The following is a 23044-nucleotide window of genomic DNA, read 5'->3' on the forward strand; positions in this document are numbered from 1 at the left end:
AAACCGTTTTCCCATTTCATCACAGCCGTTACGGGAAACGTCCACATGTTATAAGGCTTCATCTGTCACAAACCGAAGGTACCGCTCCAAAACCGTTGGGGAAAATGTTTCAGTTTTTCGTTGGCTTTTCGCGTGTGCGGTTGTCTAAGTTGGGAAAGAAACAAGGAAAACGGCGCCAAGTTGTCTGATTGGTTGGTGAAAGTGCTAAATTGGATTAACTTGAAGGTGTGATTCTGGAATAACTCACGGAGCTGGTTTTTTTGGTGGCGATTTGGATTGTCTACGGGAAAACGGTTTTAAGAAAAGGACATTTCAATTTTCGGAAATGAACCCGAAATGATAATTGCATAGTATTTCCACTGTGTCTGTGAAACAAATCGATCCTCAAAAGTGAAAGTGCCTCCTGTTGGAGGAAAATTGTGTCGTGTTGTAAAATCGATTTTCGCCGAGGTAATTCAATTATAGTACCACGCTAGAAACCAAAGCCGAGCGCCGGTTGTTACAAGATCAGCGTGACTTTCGCTGTAGTGACCACGTGATGATCCGTGCCGAGCAGGTCACAGGTCATGCACATTTCCAGCATGGTTCGATGCTATCCTTGTTAAGCCAGATTTGTGGTTTTTAATGCTCCCTCAATGATTCTTAATGGAAGCGGTGAATTAGCGTGTTTCGAGGTGACAGTAATTTAGTTAACCATGACGCTGAATGGTGTAGCATGTCCCAAAAGGTGTCGAAGTTCAACGAAACATCCTACTTGCAAATGCCTTCACTGTGATATTGTATTTGTTCCGTTTTGGCGCAAAACGTAATCCGTTTTATGTTTTGCTATGGGACAGAAAACAGATTTTTTGTTTTCCCTCAGTACAGGTGACTCATTGGTGGTTCATTGAAATATGATAGCTTTTTGAAGAAAAAAGACAGTGAAACTCATGTCTTGACGGGTATTGTGCCATGGCGACATTTAAACGCCGTTACTGCTACCTCTCGTGATTTTAAGTTCTCGTATTACATTTGCAGCCTTAAGAAAAACCGTAGAGGAGTATTTCAATGGTACAATCGCGATTGTGAAATGTGTAATCAAATGGGTTGAAGCTGAAGCGAAAAAGGACACGTTTTGAATGTTTCATGTAGTACACAACTGTAGACAGGCGCCAGTTATTTCTCGAATTTGTGTTTTTTAGTCTGCTTAAACATAGATCAATTTTCCCATCGACGGTTGAACTACTTATGAATACAATTCAGAACATTCTGTTGTTATTGTACCATTCGACTATTTTTTCCACTCTTCATGAGCAAGTGAAGTAAAGATGAGGTTGAGTTCAATTTATGGAGTGCATAAAGGTATTGTTTCTGGGTGGATCCTATACGTTATTCGCGTACGAAAACATAAGTGTTCTGTGCAATGCTACAGTATTTCAGTATAATATGATTTTATTTATTTATTCTGTGTGTGTCCTGGAAGCTATGTGTAATGTTTTTGATAAAACTCAACACACACACACACGTTTTGTTCTATTTGTTACTGGCTTGTAGTGATCAACAAATGTAAGTTTAATGTCAGGATGATATACATTTTTCTACAGTTTGGTTTGGTGCTTTATTTGTTCTACTGAATGACATTAAATAGCATTTTTTCACATTCATTTGAACTATATTTTGTTACAGCAACTATGAATGGAACACGTTATTTACGTACATAATGAAAAGAAGAGGGTCAAGATCAGAGTTTTGAGGCAATATTTATCGAATTCGAGAGAGTATTTTGGACATTATTGTATTTGAACATTTATTTTCAATTAATTTTCCATAGTTTTAAACCCCATAGTTGGTACAGGTCAGACTCGATTATCTGGGATGTTATTTAAGAAAAATGCAAATCTAAGATGGCGGACACTACAAAATGGCGGATTACATATTATATTTTCTCAGAACCCCATCAATCTTCTTCTTCTTCTTCAATGGCACTAACGTTCCTAGAGGAACTTCGCCGTCTCAACGTAGTATAACTTGCGTCATTTTTATTAGTACTTAGTTGAGATTTCTATGCCAAATAACACGCCTTGAATGCATTCTGAGTGGCAAGCTCTAGAATACGCGTGATGACAGTGCAAGTCGGAGGAAATTTCTTTGCCGAAAAATTCCCCCGACCAGAACGGGAATCGAACCCGAACACCCGGCATGTTAGTTATGACGCTAACCACTCGGCCAAGGGAGCACCCAATCAATATGGGTATCAAATGAAATGGCTTGACTGATAGAACACAGTAGATCATGAAAAATCCAAATCCAAGATGACCGCATTTCCCAAATAAACTATTACATTCTAATGGTTCCATTCAGCTTGCCCTGTTTGTATGTATGTTTTAGTGGTTTGTAGGGTTGTCCCACATTAATAGAAAATTGACCCCGTTCCTGTTGATTCGGCAATTTGGAACATACATTTAATTCTACTGTCATTATAACACTGCGTATTCTATGATCTTGAAAAATTAAATTTCATTTTCACATATTGTTCTGAGAAAATGTGTAATCCGCCATTCTGTAGCGGTCACCATCTTTGATTTACATTTTCCATAAATACTTGTGTTCTACTGGTCAAGCCCTTTCATTTGATACCCATATTGATGGGATTTTGAGAAAGTATGTACATAATCCGCCATTTTGTAGCGGCCGCCATCTTGGATTTTCAAGATCATGGAATACGCAGTTTTATAATGACACCAGAGATAAAGATGTGTTCCAAATTTCAGATCAAACGGTCAACAGGAAGGGGGTTAAATTTCTATTGATGTGCTACAGCGCTACAGACAAAGTTAAAAAGTTACAAAGTTACAAAGTCACAAACATACAAACGGGTCAACCAAGATAAAACCGTTCAATAAATAAGTGCAAATTATAATTATATTACGTTTATCGATAGAAAATTCGTTGTTTTTTATGACTCGAGTATCCGGAGGATTCGATTATCCGGAGTGAAAAAAAAAATCAATACTCCGGATAATCGAGTCCGACCTGTATAAGTTGCATTCACTAGCATATACATGCAAAAGTGGAGGCGATATACATACCTAATATGACGTATATACGTCATACGTATATACGATTTATTACAAACAAAGGAAAAAAGTGAAAAGCGGAAAATATTTACCTTAAATTTTTAGCCTCACGTTTAGCTCCATTTCTATTTGTAGAAAAAGAAATAATTCATTTGACTTCTTGTGGAAGGGGGACATTAATGTTAAAAATGAGTGGTAGTGATTGAAGATGTGCCATCCGCTCATGAGCTGTTCATCCGAATCGCTTCATCATAGTGAGCGGATTTGGATCAGCTCGCAATCATAAAAACGCAGCTCTTCAGCGTATTTAGAAGCTGAAGAGCTGAGGAACTGAAGAGCTGCTGATCTGAGTAGCAGAAAATATGAGATGCGAAAAAATTATTTGTCTCCCGCTCTCCGTGATATGACGTCAGTTTGTTTTTGTATGTCCCTCTCCGTTCATTAGCTTTGACAGAGATGCCAGATAAGGAAAGGTTTTCAATTTGAAGTTATTAAATCGGTCGTTTTTCAATTATATTGTCCATATAAAATTTTACAAAATTATAAGAGAGTATTATGATATCAATAACGGGTTCGAGATAGATTTATATTGACGTGGGACTACGTCTAACCGGAATATATGGAGGGTAAAATGAAAACCTAAACACAGAACATGCAGGAAAAAATGAAAGATTTCGAATGCTTATAGCTCGAACATTTCGTACTGGATAGGAGAGATGTTTGCATCACTTGATAGGGAATATTTCTACGCATCTATCGCAACTAACAAAATGTTATTTTTCATTAGATAAACAATTGAATAACTGTAAAATATTAGGCGTTATCTAAACGCCCTTACTGCATCGTTTTGATTGGCCCGATTTACGGTTTCCCTAACACAGCCATCAAAACCAAGCAGCCTTGGGGAAATCGGCATTGCAAATACATGAAAGTAGGGGGACTTTTGTTCTCATCGAAAAATGTTCCCTAACACAGACTTTAAAACCAAGCAGCGAAATCGGCATTGCAAGCACACGAAAGAGCCTAGAGGCGAGTGAACTGAAAAGTTTAAACCCTCTTAAAGCCAAAAAGAAGAAAAAGAACACACGAAAGTAGGGGGAGCTTTTGTTCCCACCGAAATGTGTTCCCTAATAGAGATTTCTAAACCAAGGTGCCTGGAGAAATCGGTATTTTTAATTCATGCAAGTCGGGGGTATTTTTGTTCCGACTGGAATGTGTTTCCCTAACACAGACTTCAAATCCATGAAGCGTGGGGAAATCGGCATTGCGAATTCATACAAATCGGGGGTATTTTTGTTCCGATTGAAATGTGTTTCCCTAACACAGACTTCAAAACCGTGGTTTCTGGGGAAATCGGCTCTGCAAATAAATGCAAACTGCGAGTACTTTTGTCCTCGCTTGCCTTTGTGCAGAGTGGAATATGTCTGTCCTAACATGATCTTCTAAACTTAGGAACCTGGGAAAATCTTGCAGCCACTAGAAGCGAATGAACTTCCCAGTTTCAAGCAAATTCGAGATTCGAGAAGTATGTACACTTTTGGGATGTAAACTTCAGAGGGAAATGTAAAATAAAATAATCGTTTGATAATTTTTTTTTGTCTTTATTGGAAAGATTTTCAGCCTTAGGCTGGTTCATCAAACGTTTGATAATTCTTCCGTACATATATTTTGTTCTAGTCATCATACCAAACGTAAAAGGTCCGTCATTAAATTTACTTGTAACGAAGAACAATCAATCACAATAAATGAATTGACTTTACACGGCATTTGTTCATTTTTTTCACTCACAGAGCAAATATATTGAACTCAATTGAATTTGGAAACTGTTTCATTCATTCAAGAATTTAATCAATACAAACGAATGATTGCTCAGCTAAGGTAGTTCCACGTGAACCTTGCGGTTATATCAAAGATATAACCCACTAATTTTTTTCTTTAAACATGACTGTGGAAACACCTAAATTTCTTTCCGCGTGTTGAATCAAAACAATTAAAGAGTCACTCGGCATCATACTTTCAGAATAAAACAAATTCAAAAGCTTGTATGAGCTGGACGGCTCTGGATCGCTCACCATGTTGTGCAGATTTACCCATCTTTAGTAGTGATCGATAAAAAATTGCTCTGATGGGATTCGAACTCCGGTTGTTTCGATTATCAAAGCAGCAGTTTTCACGCTCGGCTATCTGGAATATAATTTTAAAGCAGTCAAAACTCGTACAAATGATACGAAAGAGATGCAATCGGATATGTCATTCCTGGTTGCCGATTTTTTTTAGTGGAAATATCATGAAATTTATATAGAAATGGTTAAGCAAATTCAGTTGCCAATAATATTTTTCAAAAAAATGGAAGATTGATCTTGAAAAAAACTGGATCCTGTAAAACCGTTTTGTTTTAAGAAGATCGGCTGTGATTTATCTAAAATGATTTTTTACCTATTCCAATGCTTGAGAAATGCTTTCCCCTCCTTTTCCAAAAGAAACTATGTCACCCTTCTAATCTCGAGTCGACCGCGAGTAATCGGTTTCCTACTTTATTAACCCCTAGATTTAAGGAAACATGTTGATATATACTAATAAAAGTATAGCTAAGAGTTCGGCTCCTTTAAACCTATGTAACTGAGCCTGTAAAAATAAATGACTTAAATAAAAAAAAAGCTTGAGAAAAAGAAATTTCCTTTGATTTTTCGTGCAGTATTTACATGAAGTCCATTAAATGGCGAAGTAAACCATTAATCAATCCGTGACTGGGAAAAACTGCCCCCGAATACAACGGCATTGCGTTTGCCCGGTTAGTTTTTGTTTTGAAATATATCATCCATTGCAATGCAAAATTATTGCATCATGAATAAATTCTACAATAATAGATATTTTGGTTTGGAAATTTAGCGCGCAAAATCATAACTCGTATACTCGCGCACGGTATCACAGACGCACAGTATCAGTTATACCCATGATGTCAAACCGAAATCCACCATACCATAAACATTTATCCACAATATTTTGATGTAGGTCTACGCCAAATCAGCAAATAGGTCAGTTTTTTATGAAATAAAGTTAACGTTAAGAACGAACGTATTTTAACAATTTTCATACCAATCGAATCGGAAATTTTCCAAGATTTGTTATATCTGCTGTACATTACAACCCCATAGTCTGTATATGCTTTAAATTGATGAAAATTGGATGCATTCTCATTTTCCCACACATTTGTTCTATCCATTTGTGTACATTCCCGAACAGAGCTGAACGTGAACGCTAGCGAATATGTCACCTGAAGTGCATCTGGCATTGCAAGTAAGACAACCATCCGAGCCATGGCAAAGCAGAGAAGAGTGAAAATGATTATAGGTCACTTCTAGCCATCAGTGTTTGGCTTTGTGTGTGTTGCTTGCTCTCGTTGCACGAAACTTAGAACTTGTTCATTTCCTGTACATGTGAATAACACACCTTCGATACTTTTAGTTGCCATTCGTATGTGCTCTCGTGCGCATCGGCTCCTTTCTGATGCAACAAGCACCTAGCTTTGTTGACTTTGTTTTTGACCGAGAGTTGAGAAACGATTTTTCATAAACGGTCATTCTCGTGATGTTTCATTTCTATAGCTGCAACTGTGTGCATCTGTTAGACGCGTGTTTGATGCTTGTTGAATGTCGATGCACGGAAGATGCATCTCGTGATTTTTCGGTTAATTTTGAAAAATTTTAACTCAATAACACAAAATAACGCATCTCTGAATTTTGGATATGTCATCTAAAAAAAATTAGCTTTCACGGAAAAATATAAAAAAATATAGCGCCTTGGTCCCGAGACAATGTAAACTATAACAAAAATACAATCGATAATTACAAAACCAAAATCCATTTTTGCAAGTATAGTATAATTTTCGAAAAGATACTAGCTAATTGGCTTTAATTTGATATGTCGATAATATGAATTGGTGCAGTAGTTCAAAAGTTATGAGTTTAAAACAAAGTTATTTTTGGAAAAAATTATCTTTCGGGCCACCCTAAAATTGAAATGATCACCCTAATGATAAATAATACGGGTTTAATGATTTGCGATAAAGAACAAAACTACCACTTTTCACGAAAATCTGAGAACCACTATATCGGTTTGACATGGAATGGCTGTATATAAACATTTCCATCGCACTTCTAGATGGATTGACACTATTTTCGTAACTCAAATAATTATTCAAGACACTTACATGTTTTTAAATTATCTTGAAATTATTGAAATTGATTTTTAAACATAAATTCTTAATAGAAAGTAATATTCACTACTATGACCCATTGTCACCCCCTCTAAGGGGTGAGATTGGGTCAACTTTCATTTAATCGTAGTTCAGTGAAAAATTCATATCATTTAACAATTCCTTGAACACTTACGAGTGTTCATCATTATAGAACATTTCTACGTAATCAGAATTGTGTTTTACTCTTATTTACGATAGTTATCCAACAAAAAGTTCGAAAACTACCAATTTGACCCATTTTCACCCCCATCGACGGTATGCGTAATTTTTACCTCCTGCTCGAGAAAGTATTTAAAAAAAAATATGCATAGTATGCAAACTTGCAAAAAAAACTATTTCATGCAAAGTATGCATTGGATCTTTAGGAAAGTTTAGATCATATGTAAAATAAATGCTATTTAGAATCGAAAATTGTTTGAGTGACCATAAGAAACTAATATCCAATCGATGTAAACGGAAGCAAGTTATCTGGGTTCTATATTCATAATAATTGAATTCAATTAAGCACATTCATTCAATGGTCTTCTGAACTTTAAAATGATTTGGAGGATCTATAACATCTAATGTTCATATAAACTCGAAGCCAGCTCGCGGGCTCTATGAACTATTTTGAGTAAGTTTTCTTGCTATGAACATTATACCAGTTGTGGATGAAATGGTAGTACAATTGTTCTCGTCGAAATGGGAGGAACCAAATTACAGCCTCGCCTGTCGCAGAAGTCCATGAGGTAGCTGAAACACGGCTGAAAAACAAATTGAACCCATATTGAACAGACAGAAGCCAACATATCGAGCTCCCCACTAACATTTTCCCTTTGTTTTGCCCTGAATTGGGTTCCCCACTGACAGTTCTGCTTGAGATTTTGCTAACGATCTTAGCGTCAATCATAGCAGCCGGCTGGCGATAACTGTATTGAATGTGTAAGAGTAAGCAGGGGAAAGATAACACTGAGTTGAGTGTGTACGAAAACGAAAGATCGATCAAAAATAAAAACACCTTGAATCGATCGAACGATAAACGTCAAAAAATAAAATTGGTCAAGGGATAGGAAGGATATACAGTCAATCGCAAAATTAAATATACACCCCGTGTTGGTTTGTTATTTTTGAGTTTATCGGGGTTAAAAAGTAAATAAATAAAAGCGACTCATATTCATCGTAAAATTGATCCTTTTCACTCTCACATAGAAATAAGAAAAAACAATAAAATGGTCACATTTTTACTTCATGTTTAAAGAACAAACAAAAAATCTTCGATTCAGACGTTGCAAAATTGAGTGTACAGTTCAAGTTTTTCTTAAAAAGAAAATTGATATCAGTTCAGAAATGTTAACAGATAACAAAAATCAATCCCCTAGTATTTGGAATGGCCCCCTTTGGAAGTGCCCCCCAGATCTCCGTAATCGTCGTTTCGAGTTCCGGTTTGTTCCCTGGGTTTTTATTCTTCTGATGGTTGTTGATTTCTCACCAAAGATCCTCAATAGTGTTGAAGTCCGGTGATTTTGGAGGTGTTTTAAGTAGATTGGGACACTATAGAGTAGGTATTCCCGCATGATGAAGTCAGTTTGCTTCGGGTCATCATTCTGTTGAAAGTAGTAATCACGAGGGAGAGCCAATTTCTGCACAAGACACTGAAGGTTACGTTTCAGGTCGTTCAATGAAGCCATCTTGTCCATCGCCGAATCGATAAACTCCATGGTTCCTGTTCGAGAAGCCGCTATCGTACCATAAATAATCTGACTGCCACCGCCGTGTTTTACTGTGGGAACCAAATGCTGAATCTGAATCATCAATCCTGGTTTCCCTCACACCATCTGTCCTTCATCCGATTGAAAGAGATTGGGATTCATCTTACTCGTATAAAGGACCTTGTTCCAGAACTCCTTCGGTCAGTTTACATATGCCTTAGCAAACTGTAGTCGTTTTTTCATACAGTGTCTGTGCTGACAGGTCTTCCAATGATGCCGGCTTTAGATATCTTTCGAAATGTTCGCACAATTACTCGTTCATCATCAGAAGACAGGATACGTTTGTGTCTTCTACTCGGGAGATTTTTCATTCCTTCCTTCGTATTTCCACTTGTGAATGATTTTCTTTGCTGTATAGTGGGCTCTTCCGACTATATTTGCTATTTCCTGCAATGTCTTTCCATGACAGTTCATATTTATTATCATTGTACGTGTAACAAAATCTCTTTCTTTCCTCTATCTGGCCATTTTGATAAAAAACTTTTTCAAACGTCAATAAAAAACAAAAACTAATACTGCCCAAGTAGTGGTTAAGTGTTGACACTATTGATTACTAACGAAAAAAGTACGCTAATTCGCAAAGATCTCCCTTACAAGTTAATTTGTTCGGAGAAGTTCAAGGTGTACACTCAATTTTGCGATGCCTAGAATAAAGATTGTTTTCAATTTTTAGGAATGAACGATTAGCAGAAAACTTTTCGCGGAATTTTATTCCACATACAGCTAGTTAAATGTGTGAGTAATTAATATGTATCAAAAGAATGATTGTATTCAAAATATTTTATATCAAACTAGCCGACCCGGCAAACTTCGTCCCGCCCAACATTTTTTGTTATCAATACCTTTATTCACGTTTTCTTACTATGCGCAAGTTCATGAGTCCAATAGCACAACTGTTCATTGATTGATCTTTTAATCGACCCCGTTGAATTTGAATGTTGAATGTGCCCCCCAAAATATTAACATGCCAACTTTGGCTCCATTCGCTTGATTAGTTTTCGAGTTATGCCAGAAATCTGTTTTTCGTTTGTATGACAGCCCACCCTAAGGGAGGGGGTAGGAGTGTCGAACCAGCGTGAAAACATTTATTGCGCCCTAAAACCTCCACATACCTAATTTGGTTTCGTTTCCTTGATTAATTCTCGAGTAATGCAAAAATTTGTGTTTCATTTGTATGGCAGCCCCCCTAAGAAAGGGGGAGAAGTGTCGAACCACCGAAATTTGGCATGTGGAGGTTTTAAGATGCAATGAATGTTTCTATTCATTGCATCTTAAAACCTCCACATGCCAAATTTGATTTCGTTTGCTTGATTAGTTCTCGAGTTCTGCAGAAATTTGTGTTTCATTTGTACTGCTCTCATGACTGGAGCGAGATTAGAACAGAAACCACGAATAAAATACTCTCATCTAGAGCACTTTTGCAGAAGCGAAACATGAGTAGCAAATGTTTACTTTCTTCCTAATGGATCTGTGCCTTGAGTTTGCATTTCAAGGCGAAGTATTTTTTCGCGACAGTTGTTTTTTTTCGTGGTTCAACACCACTATATCGCAGAAGGAGCATCGTGATACGGCTGTTTTACGTCCCGAGCACCACTAGAACTGTGCAAAGACGCTTTAAGCGGTGCCACCTCACTTAGAGGAGCTGTTTCCAGGTTTTTGTGGGTTTTCTTGGATACTGGCAATGTCCATTCTTAATTCAAGCATACCCTAGACAGTTCCCCGAACCAGTGCAACTCAGAAAAACGAAGGTTAACAATAAACAAAAAAAAATATTGATACGCACCATGTTAACCACTAGGCCATACGAGCCACACTTGTTGGATCTATGATCATATGAATTATAATTTCTATTAAATTTTCTGATAAAAATTTTGAATTGTTGATGGAACATCATCTATATTGTAACACAGTTACAAACAATACGTACAGGGTGACCCATTTCAGCGTGCTTGGTTGAAATAATTTTTTTCGAAACGTAGAAGGAGAATCGCATCGACGAATAGATGTATTCCATTTCATTGATTTTGAATGCGCGTTGTACCTGGTAGTAAGTGAAAAAATGTCCATATAGCGCTTTTTTTTATTAATTACTAATAATATCATGTTCGAATAACGGATGATTTTTAATATTAAAGCATGAGATTAAACTGCGTATCCACAATGCATTTTAGTGTTTTTTGTCAAAATCTATTTCTGCATCGATTGTATGTAACTGTGTGTTATATGATTCGAATATCCGAATTACAATGAAAAACACATTCTTCAACTGTTCAATATCTCACAACCCTCCACAGCGAAAATAATGAGTTCGGCCTTCCTTCGACAACGATGAACGACGAACATAGAGCAAACTGTACAAACAACACTCAAAACGTGAATAATACTGCCATCGGATCATTATGGTAAGCCATATCGAACATCGCAATTACGCCTAGATTAGTTTGCTCATCGTTTACTCTACTTACCACAGGATCCGCCAACAGCAACTATCCCACAACAGCTGCCAGAGCCGACAGCCTCCGAAGCGTACATAATACCGACGCTTGGCCTCCACCAGGGGGCATTTGTGTTTTCCTATTTATCGACGTTTTTGTCGTACATCACACCGTATGAACTGCCAGTAGGTAAGTCTTGCGCGTGTTCCGCCCATCCAGGGCATAGATCGTCGGCTTCCAAAAGGTCGATTAAAGTGTACTGTCTTTTAGAGCTTTTGCGTGATGCATTTTACACCCGGGTTTCCGTCGTCCAGCTCATCGTGGAGGTAAGGCACTTTTTGCAGACTATAAGTAACCATAGAATTAAAATTGCATTGTAATCGCACAGGCCCTCAAGGTAGAATCCGGCTACATCTGTCTGATAGCGATATTCTTCCTGATTTCGTTGATACCATTCTGTTACACCATGGCCTGGTGCTGCTCGGCTGCGGTGGATGATGATATCAACCCGGGGCCAACGGTGGACGCGATCATCCAAGCCGAGGAGCTCTCGCTCGAGGAATCTTTGAAGTGTCGAAAAAGCTTCCTCGGTTTGGTGCTGCAGGTCGTTATTCTTTTGCTTATGTATGTATAATCGAACAGTATTGGACAGGACGTTGATAAACTGCGCAATGGTTCTTTCAGAGCGAGCATAATCGCCATGTTTGTGACGAACGAACAGATTGCCTCGGCAGTCGATCAAACTCCAACGGTGGTTCGATCCTCCCTGGCAGACGTGGAGACGTTCCTGAAGGACACCGACCAGCAAATAACGTTTGTGCTGCTCGAAGGTTTAACAACGACGGTTGATAGGATTAAAAGCGATCTGGATGACATAGACAAGCTGCTAGGTGAACCGATTCAGTATCATCTTTCACTGTTCACTGGAATTGATATTATTTTCGAATCAATCATGGATATCAGCACCAGTAAGTCGATGGGAAGCAACTAAAACTGTACACAATACTTAACCCCAACCATTTACAGGCTGCAATAACCTATCGAGGCGAATATCACTTCTGCAGGAAACGCTGACGAGGGCGGCGAAAATTTCCTACGAGGCCGAATATCGTCTAGATGAACTACAAATACAGCTTTCCGTCTTACAGCGGCAGTGCAACTATCGAGACCGGCCGTTGTGTGACACGCTGAAGATCAGAAATTTCGAGGAATCAGGATTGATCGACAAGATTCGACGGGTTCAAATAGATTCTGTGTTAGGCAAGTTGATGTCGATGGGTGAAGCCGGCAAAAACAGTACGATGACACAGCTGACGCACGAACTAACGATTGCGAGATCAACCTTTAAGAACTATCGATCTGGGTTGAGAAATACAACTGTTGTGTCGAGGGAATACATCGAGGACAATTTGGAGGTGATGAATAATACGACGCGCTCATATACCAACACGTTTTCAACCATGATCAACAACTTGGTTGGAGATGTTTCAAAGACTGCCAACTTTTCCGATTCACTGTTCGATTACTACAGAGAGGTCGGGGATGTTTTTTGGTTGACCGGATTGGTGGCAACGGTATGTACGTTGTCGGTAACTTTGGTACTACTGGGGGCGTTGAGTTGTGGATGTTGTCACGCCGACAATAAGGCTGGAATCACCCTAGTGATTGGAGCAATGATCATATGTTTGGCAAGCGTAGCGCTCTCGATTTTCGCCATGGTTGAAATGCTTGTGGGTGCCCATGGATATGTCTTCATCTGCTATCCGTTGTATGATGTGCCCAATTATATCGTTCTTGGTAAGCTTATTGATAAACCTGGATTAATATATCCAATTGAGCCACCAAACGGAATCATTGACGAGTTGCTGAAAGGTGCGGATCCAAATCGGACCACGTCGGTTAACGTACCTCTGTCCGTCGTCATTAACGAATGCGAGAAGAATAAGGGTGCATTCACAACATTTCAGCTGGAAAGCCTGCTCAACGTTTCAAAAATTACCGACTTTCGAAAGTATGCTCATTTGGATAGAGCTATCGAAGATTTGAATGCTCCCGACACACCTTTCATTGGATTTACAACTCAGATACAAACAATACTGGAGGATATGTTGACCGATTCGGATATAAATCTGACGGCGTTCCGAGTGGATCTAACCCAGCTATCGCCAGACAAGGACGTCATAACGTTCATTGACCAACTTCAACGGGTCTCGGCTCAGATACAGGACGTTGCGACATCTTCTCGAATGACTACGCTGGGAAGCAGAGCAAAGCGATTGCAGACATCTCTTCTGCAACCATTGGAACAACTGCGCGGCGATATCGTGTATCATCTCACGGCTCTAGAGTTGCAAATTACTCCCTGGGCTGCCCAGGTTAACAAAAGTCTTAACCATCTGAAAGATGCCCAATCCTACATGGATGCGGAATCGGCTGAAGTGTGTCACAATAAAAGCGATCTGTTTAGGACACGTCTGAGGGGTCATTTTGAAGCCTACCGGAATCATACCCAGATGCTGCTGAGTGAAAAATGTGCCAGTTGTCGACCTCTGTATGACATTTTTGACGCGATGAGAATGCTCTTCTGTCACCATATCATGGATCCCATGAATGGACTGTGGTTTTCTTCGTTTATGTGCTTGTTTTTCTGGTCCATAGCGACGCCCGTGTCACTGATGATGTCCAACACGTACCGGAGGCTGGATATATTGGCAGGCAAGCTACAGCACACCAATAATAATTATTATGGGTAAGTGTAGAGTTCGAATTGCTAATAATGAAGGTTCTACGTTATCCGTTGTAAACTGGAATGTGCAATCGTAAGCATCTGTTCACGTTCAAAGCCCAGATGTAGCAAAAACCAAAAAAAACAGAAACATCATTTTACGTTTGCCCATAATGGATGGCTTCTTATATTGAATGCCCTTATTGAACTGCATTCTACCCCCAAATAACGTATAATGTAGGTATTGCAAACTTACTCACTGTTCAGCGTTTCGATTACTGAGGGGATGTTCATATACCATGTGGATAGAAAAATCACCATTTTAGACTGCCCCCTTCTCCGCCGTGGACGAACGAACATTTACTTATTCAGTCTTCTATTTTTGCAATATCTTCAGATCTTCTGTCGGATTTATTTCATAACAACAAAAAAGTTAATCTTCATAACGATCCTATTCATGTGTTTTAAATTGTTGATTTAGTCGCAATATTTTCGAATTGCCTTATATCTCCTGTCATAAATTGTGCTTCTAAAAGTGTTTTCAGTTTAGCTTTTCCTTGATGTTTTAACATTAATCAATTTAGCTTCGCTTCTATGATGGCACAAAGAGAAGCGAGATCATGCCCAGGGACACCATCTCTCCAGATTTAGCAGGACATGTCATGATTTTGAGATTCTTTTGGAGCGTCTAACATTAGTCCTGATTTTTATAAGAGATTCAATTGCTGCATGTGTGATTTAAGAATGTTGGTAGCCAATAGCGGTATGTTTTTTTTTTTCATTTTGTTGAAACGAAAGTTTGGAATCCACAATGAACCCTTACATATAAATCTGATTTGTAAGGCATTGCCAAACACCGAAACATTGCAAGAATATTCAATTGGAATCCACTTTCAAATCCATGCTGAATTATGTGGTGTAAAAATTAAATCGGTACCAATTTTTGTATTGGAAATCCTGTTTTAGTGGTGAAGGATTTGAGCGAGTTGAATATATCTCGACATCTCGTTTGTCTCTTCATTGATAGAAGTATGTTAATAATTTATATTTATGAGACATATCCTGCAAACACATCGTTATGAATACACATAACTGTGCGGTATCAGTGGCAAAGGTTTTGAGTGATTGTAATATTTTTTTTGGGTTGGCGAGAATGAATAACGAGAATGGCAAAACTTGTTATTTGCTTGAAAGAGTAATAGTTAACAAACAATTCTTTAAAAATTATGGTAGTAGTTTTTCAATAAAATATACCAGAAATTGAGAAAAGTTTCTAAACATCGAGAATTGTTTTTTTTATGCATATCACTGTATCGCTCACCGTTACTTTCTGAATACATATTTCATTGATTAGGGATGATGATATTTATTCTGAGGTCAATGTAATGGAGGCGAAGTCTCCATTTAACGAGGATATGGAAGCGAGGCGGCACCAATCCGCCGAGATGACGCAATTCGAGTCGATCGCCGACCCGCCGTCGGGAGCGGCGGCCTCTCGCAAGTAAACCTGTGTTCCACCGATTGCCCGGTTTGTTTGAAACACAGGAGACGATCCTCCCTTTAAACCATCGTCTCCTATGTTTCAAACTAACCGGCAATCGGCGGAACACAGGTTTGCTTACGACGGCGGGCCGGCGGCCACTTGGATTGAGGCCACCTCGGTTCCTTATCCTCGTTAGATGTCGACTTCGTCCCTATTACAATCATCTCAGAATAAATTTTATTGCGAAAAAAAAAATCATAATCAAAATTGCACTTCAGTGCCATAATACGTATGTACCAAAATTGCCAGCTTTCTTTTAAGTAAACGGGCTGCGTCATTCATATAAATGGATGAACTTCATAATACGATATAAAACTGCATTATTTCACTTTTCATTATTTTGAAAAGGATTTTATTCAACGCCATTATTTTTCAAATTGCACTACATACGAAAAAAAAACTTTTTGAACGGAAATGAGCGTACGAGACAAATATGACTGTTGCGGAGCCTGTCCGTAAAACTTCGATAACTCTATTGCAGGCCCCCAACATTGAAGAGAAATTCATTCCCACCACAAACATCCTATTGCCTTCGGCGAACAACAAAAAAAGACGGGTGGGTAATGTCGGGGACATAACCGGAGCGACGTAGGACTGTACAAAAGGGACAGCTTTTGCTAAATATATATTTTAAATATATTGTTTTATTTTCTTCACCTACGTGAATACCTACCTATCTACCTGAAAAATGGAATAGTTTACTGTTTACTTTTTATGAACATGTTGGGGGTTCTGAAAAGAATCTTTGGTGTTGTGTTTTTGCGTTTTTTTTACAAACTTTCTCAATTTTTTCTCACTGTCTTATAGTTGATTCTTGATTTTTTTCCGAAGACTTTGTACTTATTAAATGTCAACGCCGGGCATCTTTCGGCGTATGCACATATCGTACAATCAAAATGATGGCTGCATAGGTGGTCATCAGCTCATTCACTATCATATATTTCACTATTGAGCACATTACCGTACCTTAAACTGTTTCCGTGTTTCGGAGACGAATGAATTGTAAGATTTGTAGTTTCCGCAAACAAAGTAAATAAAACATGAAAAAGAACCGAGGTTTTGGAGACGAACTCTACGATCCGTCGAGAAATAAGCGAGCTATAAGCGTTCTGAAAAACCAACAGTAAATACAGGGACGGATGACCTTCGGATTAAAGTCCTTTAAAATAAGAACAGAGCAGCAGGAAATACATAGCTCATCATGTTGCTCCTTAGTTATGTTTCTATACAATGCAGATGTAACGTCAGTCAATTTTCAACATCAGTTATCAACCAAAGAAAGCAGTTCTTGCTACCGAGAAAATTCGTGAATGCCATCCTGCATACAATGTGTTGTAATTTGAAGCCACTTTCAATTCGGGAACCATGCATGGGTTTGTGTAAACTGAATGATAAATTTAAAAGACCCCAACCACCAATAAGTTCAAGAACAAGCATAAACAAAATAAATCAGTTTATATTATATGTCATATTATGTCGCTTTAGAATGCATTGGTATTGTGAAAAACTTTCAATAACTCTTCTTTGAAAGGTATAATGGCCCTGAAAAGCGCCGTGTTTTACGGTGGCTGGTTTTGCCACCAAAGCAGTCTGTATAAACAAACTTTTTCCTTCTTCTACCTGCTTCCGTTTTGCGATTGCGTTTGCCACTTGCTGAAACTAGTTGTTGCCTCCGAACCGAATGTGCTCTGTTCTGTAGGCGAGTTTTCTTATTGTTGTGAGCAGCTTTGCAAGCAAACTCGAGCACTCCGGCGGCCGAAATTCTATAACCGCTATTAGGTATACTGGTGTTCCGGCACCAATCCGTTGATGCGATGTGATGTGAAACGATGCCATACAACCACACTGATTTACGGTTCGAAAGAGAATGATATATTTTTCAGCGGATCCGCGCCTTTTGTACTTTAGCGGTACACGCTCACAGGATAGAGACAAATCGGCAGACTCAGCCAAAGGGGCGAGTCCAACGAGACGAACGAATGATCGTTAAAAGGCAGCGATGGCAAAAAAAATACATTCATTACGATTTGTTCGCTCGTTGGATTCACATGCAGGCTAAAAAGGGTCCTTTTCAGGATCACAAAATTATCTTTAATCTAAAGAGTTTATTGTTTTGTTATCACTCGATATCCCCATCTTGTTCGGCTAAACCTTCCTGTTTAGCGATTGTGTTTGCCACTCGCCACAGCTTTCACAGTATGAAAATTTCTTCCCATCCAGCTTGTGACATGTTGTACAGTAAATTATATTTAATGCGACGTGCCGAAACACCACTCAGTGTCGCAATGGAGGCGATTTTAACCTGCAATTGAACATTTGCGATGACAGTGGTACAGTGTCGACTTTCAATGTGGGGTCATGATTTGGATCTATGTTTACAAAAATGTCCAACTAAATATGTCGCATTACATGACCGTCCAATTAGCTAAATGTCGAACTAATTGTAAATTACTGTATTTTCAATCTGGAAACAATTTAAGAATTGGTGAAAATTGAATAATCAGGAAAGTCCCCAACTATCAACAAGCTCACAACAACTGCCAAATCCACATACTCATCAGATCCTGGCAAACAAATTATGAAAAAATCAATTTGTGTTTTATTATTATTTTGGATATTATTATAGAAAGCATTGAACTATATTTCGTAAACTCTTTTTTGAAAGGTTTAATGGCCCTGATAAGCGCCGTGTTTTATGGAATTTTAGAAAACTTAGTACTCGTGGTTTTGAAAAAAAAAACCATTTCGAACGCACTCGATGCCGCCTTGTTCTGGATTTGCCACCAAAGCAGATTGTATAAAGAACAAACTTTTTTCTTCTGCTACCTGCTGCCGTTTTGCGATTGCGTTTGCCACTCGCCACTCGCTGCAACTGCCTGTTGTCGTGATGTCCACCGAACCGAATGTATTCTGTTCTGAATGCGGGTTTTCTTATCGTCGCGAGCAGCTTTGCCAGCCAACTCGATCACTTCGGCGGCCGAAACTTTATAACGCTAGGTGGACTGGTGTACTGGAACTAACGCGCTCGGCCTAGCTACCCTTGCGGAGTAATTGGCGAATTCACCTACGGGGAATCGCAGGCTAACACGGTTCGAGCGGGATTTTGCCTTTCCCTTCACTTTTCCTCCTTTGTCATATCCAGACATGGCTGCTTGTGTTGGTTTGTTAATGTGATGTGATGCGAAATGATGTGGTGTACGGTTTCGATGAGCATGATCGTTACGGAAGGAAGGAAGGTCTTGTATTATAGAGACTTTAAACTTTTGCAGTTCATTCGTCTCTAGCCTTGAGAAAGGCCCTTTGAAAACTCTACTCTAATCTACTTCAGCGCTACCACCTCCGCCCTCTTGCCTTGAGAAAGGCACTCGATCCCTCGCCGTCCAGCTCGTACAGCAACGATGTTGTCCAGTCGGTATCCACACAAAGAATGATCGTTACGGAAGGAAGGAAGGAAGGTATTGTATTATAGAGACTTTAAACTTTTGCAGTTCATTCGTCTCTAGCCTTGAGAAAGGCCCTTTGAAAACTCTACTCTATTCTACTCCAGCGCTACCACCTCCGCCCTCTTGCCTTGAGAAAGGCACTCGATCCCTCGCCGTCCAGCCCGTCCAACAACGATGTTGTCCAGTCGGTGCCACACAAAGAATGATCGTTACGGCAGCGGAGCGGGGATTTTTAAGCTGACTGGCTGGCTCGAGAATTACGCATGTGTGAGACTGCGACCAATGTTTCGTTCATTTTTTTCTTTTTCCTTTCCAATCGTGCTTCATTCTATTTCGCTGCTGCTCTGGTTGCCCGTTTTGGTCGGTACGATTTGAGGAGCACAGAATGGACCAATCAAAAATGGGCACATAGTGCATTTGGACAATGCTTGATATTTCACAATTATTCAATTATTTATCTCAAGAAAAATGAAATGTTATTCATTATGATAGATGCGTAGATATATTTCCTATCTATTGATGCAAAAACCTTTGCGATCTATTGAGAAATGCTCGAGTTATAAGCGTTCCAAATCTTGCATTTTTTCCTACTTGTTCAGTGCCTAGATTTCCATTTCACCCCTATATCTTCCGGTTAGACGTAGTCCTACGTCAAAACACTAATTGCCTCGAACGCAATGCCGACTGCAAGCAACACACAACGACCAGCTAATTCAAATGTTTCTTTCCCGATTGTTCATAAACAAACACTAAACTATGCTGACACAAACTACGTTTAATCATTAACAACATTTAAAAATACATATATTATCAAGAAATCGGTTTCACAATATTACAAAAACAATTCACACAAATAATGTTTATCCTGTGGTGGACCGAACTGGACTGATTCCCAATTCCCAATCCAAATCCCAATTCACTGCTTGCGATCGCTGCTTGTATGTGTTCCATCCTACGCGATGTTTTGCCTTGCGATCGGTCTTCGGCAGAACGATAGGAATATTCACCACCGTGATCTTCTGGATATTGTTCAGCATCACAGCGGTTCCACTGTAGCACATGAGGAGAACGAATCAATATTACCGCTACTTGTTGGTGCTCGTCAGTTGTTATTTCCCGCTATACTGTCTGGTCTATTTTTGGAATCCAGACAGACGATTGTTTAGGGAATTGCCGGATCAGGGATGTAGCAAGGGTGCTACTCCCAAACAATGTCCTTTATATAACACTGATCAGAAATAAATATACAAATACTTCTTGATAATAAAATTTGCGCATTCAGATAAATGTTAAATGAGGGTAACTGTTGCATTCGAGTAATTGTAGCATTCGGGTAATTGTTGCATTCGGGTAAATGTCGCATTCGGATAATTGTCAGTTTGAGTAGATGTTAGATTCGGGTAGCTGTCGCATTGTGGTATTTGTTACATTCGGGTGAGTGGGTTTTGGGTAAATTTGACACAATCCCCTAATCCACACGTTTTGCTCGTATTCCGAAAAAACCACCAAGTCCCAGAGAGTCGATTTTTGACAAAAAAAAAATTCAAATGACATTTGTTTTGACGTTTCATGCAATTTGACATTTGGTATCAAACTTTCCTTTTTTTTTTTTGAAAACTTTAATTTCGATTGGATATAGGCCAACTCAACTGAGAAGTCAAATTGCGTATAATTAAATTCGAAGTGATTGTAAAAATCCATGACCAGAGGGTATTATAGTAACTGTTACATGAGAAGTAGTGGCAGGCTTGGTATCCATTTGATTGACTTGGATCCTATCATACGTTTCAATCATAAAATTATCAGCAATCTTTTTTCCTAAAACAAGTAAGATTCGGGCTAGATTTGGAACAGAGTGTGAAGATCTACTCTTTCGATTCCAATTTAAAATCCTGAAGGCGAGGAACAATTGTTTGATACAGAAAATGAGAAACCGGGTTGAGCAAATATACAGCCATTCCATGTCAAACCGATATAGTGGTTCTCAGATTTTCGTGAAATGTGTTAATTTTGTTCTTTATCGCAAAACATTAGCCCCGTATTTTCATATTTTTTCGTTAGGGCGACCGAAAAACCAGCTTTTTTGCCTTGTTACAAAAATGGCTTTTTCCAAAAATTCATAACTTTTGATATACTGGACCAATTCCGATGATCAATATATCAAATGATCAAAATGTGAAAAATTATTTTTCGTACCATCGGTAAACTTTGAAAAATCATAACTCAAGAAAAAACATAACGCCTCTCTGCATTTTTGGATATGTTATTTGAAAAAAACCCCAGCTTTCAAGAAACAAATGAAAAAAATATACAGCGCCCTTCGTCCCGAGACCATGTAAACTATGAAAAACAAAAACAATCAATGATTTCAAAAACAAAATCCAATTTTTCGCAAGTATTGTATTTTTTCAAAAAAAAAGCTAATTGACTTCAATTTGATATGTTGATCATTGGAATCGGTCTTGTACTTCAAAAGTTATAATTTTTTGAAAAAAGTGATTTTTGAGAAAAGGGTAAAAATCTATTTTTGGACAACCCTTAAATGGAAATGAAAAAAAAAAGAAAAATACGAGTCTAATATTTTGCGATATTACCGCTTTTCACGGAAATCTGAAAGCCACTTTATCGGTTTGGCATGGAATGGCTGTATATAAATGTATTTTGTTAACAAAACGAGAAAGATCATAACGTTTATCGTATATACACTGTCAGTACTGGAATATAAATTAGACAAACAAAATATCTCATCAGCTGCATCCCAATAGGAGGTATCCCATGTCGGGCACACGTACAGAGCATCGAAGACTGCAACATACCAATTATGAGAACACTTGTAATATTAACCTCGAGCCAACCGCGAGTAATCGGTTACATATTACTAACATAGTTGTAAGCAAACATTGTCGAAATATTGAACTCCCGACCCCGTTAGGCTGACGCCATATGAGCCTTAATAAAAATATATATTTTGGATAAAAAAAAATATATATATATCTCAGAAGACATTCCATTTCCAGGAACTTCGGCTCAACTCGTTCTGATCCTAGACTACATCGACATCAGCATCAACCGCAGCACCAGCCTCCAGAGCCTCCGAGTCAATGGTCGTCTACAAGGTAATAATTCTCTGTTTTGTTTTGTCCATTCCATAAACTCATTTATGCTCGGAACTAATTCATAATTTCCCGCTCTCTTCCATCCCACATGTTACCAAAATTGGCAAATCCTGAAGGTCGTACATGGGTTCTACTAGAAATCTAGCGAATGTACTGCCGGACATTGACAGGTCCAATTGGTGAAACTGAACATTATGTATTTTGCGAAATTTCACACCCCACAAGCAATTTCATTCAGTCCCGATCCAGCCAACAAAAAAAACCACCTCCACATGGTTCTGCTTCACCCGAAAGTCGTTGTCCTTCCCTCCAGGTCCGTTCGGGTGCGTTTCGCCACGGTTAAGGAGAGCTCCACCGACGATGATATCATTCTCGATGATGACGAGGTTCACCGGGATGGAGGTGAATCCGCAATCGAATATGTTGAAATGAACGTGGACGGAGACGATCCATACAAATATCGCGAGTGTTTGATCTAATGAAAACTAGACTAGTAGCATGTGTCATCTCTGTAATAAACAGCATAGAAAAAAAAATAAAGCGCAAAATGTTATGTAACGTGTTTCACTTATGCTCTACACATTTTTTCCCTCCCCCAGAGTTGTGAGAACTGATAAGGCTCAATTAGCAATTCGATGCGGGATGACACTTTCACTTGCGACTATTTTCCGCGTTAAAAGTTGATGGTTCAAGTGACTTTTTTCTCAGTCGGTATCGAAA

At 38.7% G+C, this 23044-nt stretch overlaps 2 protein-coding genes across 4 annotated transcripts in view; one reads left to right on the forward strand and one right to left on the reverse strand.

The window, feature by feature from the left end:
- The window catches only part of LOC129769036 (uncharacterized), a 148129-nt gene that overhangs the window by 20859 nt on the left and 104226 nt on the right, over positions 1 to 23044 (reverse strand). The gene's annotated exons all lie outside the window — the stretch shown is intronic.
- Positions 130 to 22877, forward strand: LOC129769030 (prominin-1). Of its 3 annotated transcripts, none has more exons than XM_055771027.1 (9): positions 130 to 450; positions 11357 to 11464; positions 11533 to 11686; positions 11753 to 11823; positions 11886 to 12121; positions 12182 to 12465; positions 12524 to 14246; positions 22226 to 22324; positions 22441 to 22877. In XM_055771027.1, the coding sequence occupies exons 2-9, from the start codon at positions 11462 to 11464 to the stop codon at positions 22505 to 22507; spliced, it is 2637 nt and encodes an 878-aa protein (XP_055627002.1). In that variant the 5' UTR covers positions 130 to 450; positions 11357 to 11461; the 3' UTR covers positions 22508 to 22877. The 3 variants fall into 3 exon arrangements, with proteins under 3 accessions (XP_055627002.1, XP_055627000.1, XP_055627001.1); XM_055771025.1 differs by having other exon boundaries at positions 22638 to 22877; XM_055771026.1 differs by having other exon boundaries at positions 11768 to 11823; positions 22638 to 22877.

This window comes from Toxorhynchites rutilus, chromosome 2, assembly GCF_029784135.1.
Source record: "Toxorhynchites rutilus septentrionalis strain SRP chromosome 2, ASM2978413v1, whole genome shotgun sequence".
Taxonomy (NCBI): Eukaryota; Metazoa; Arthropoda; class Insecta; order Diptera; family Culicidae; genus Toxorhynchites; species Toxorhynchites rutilus.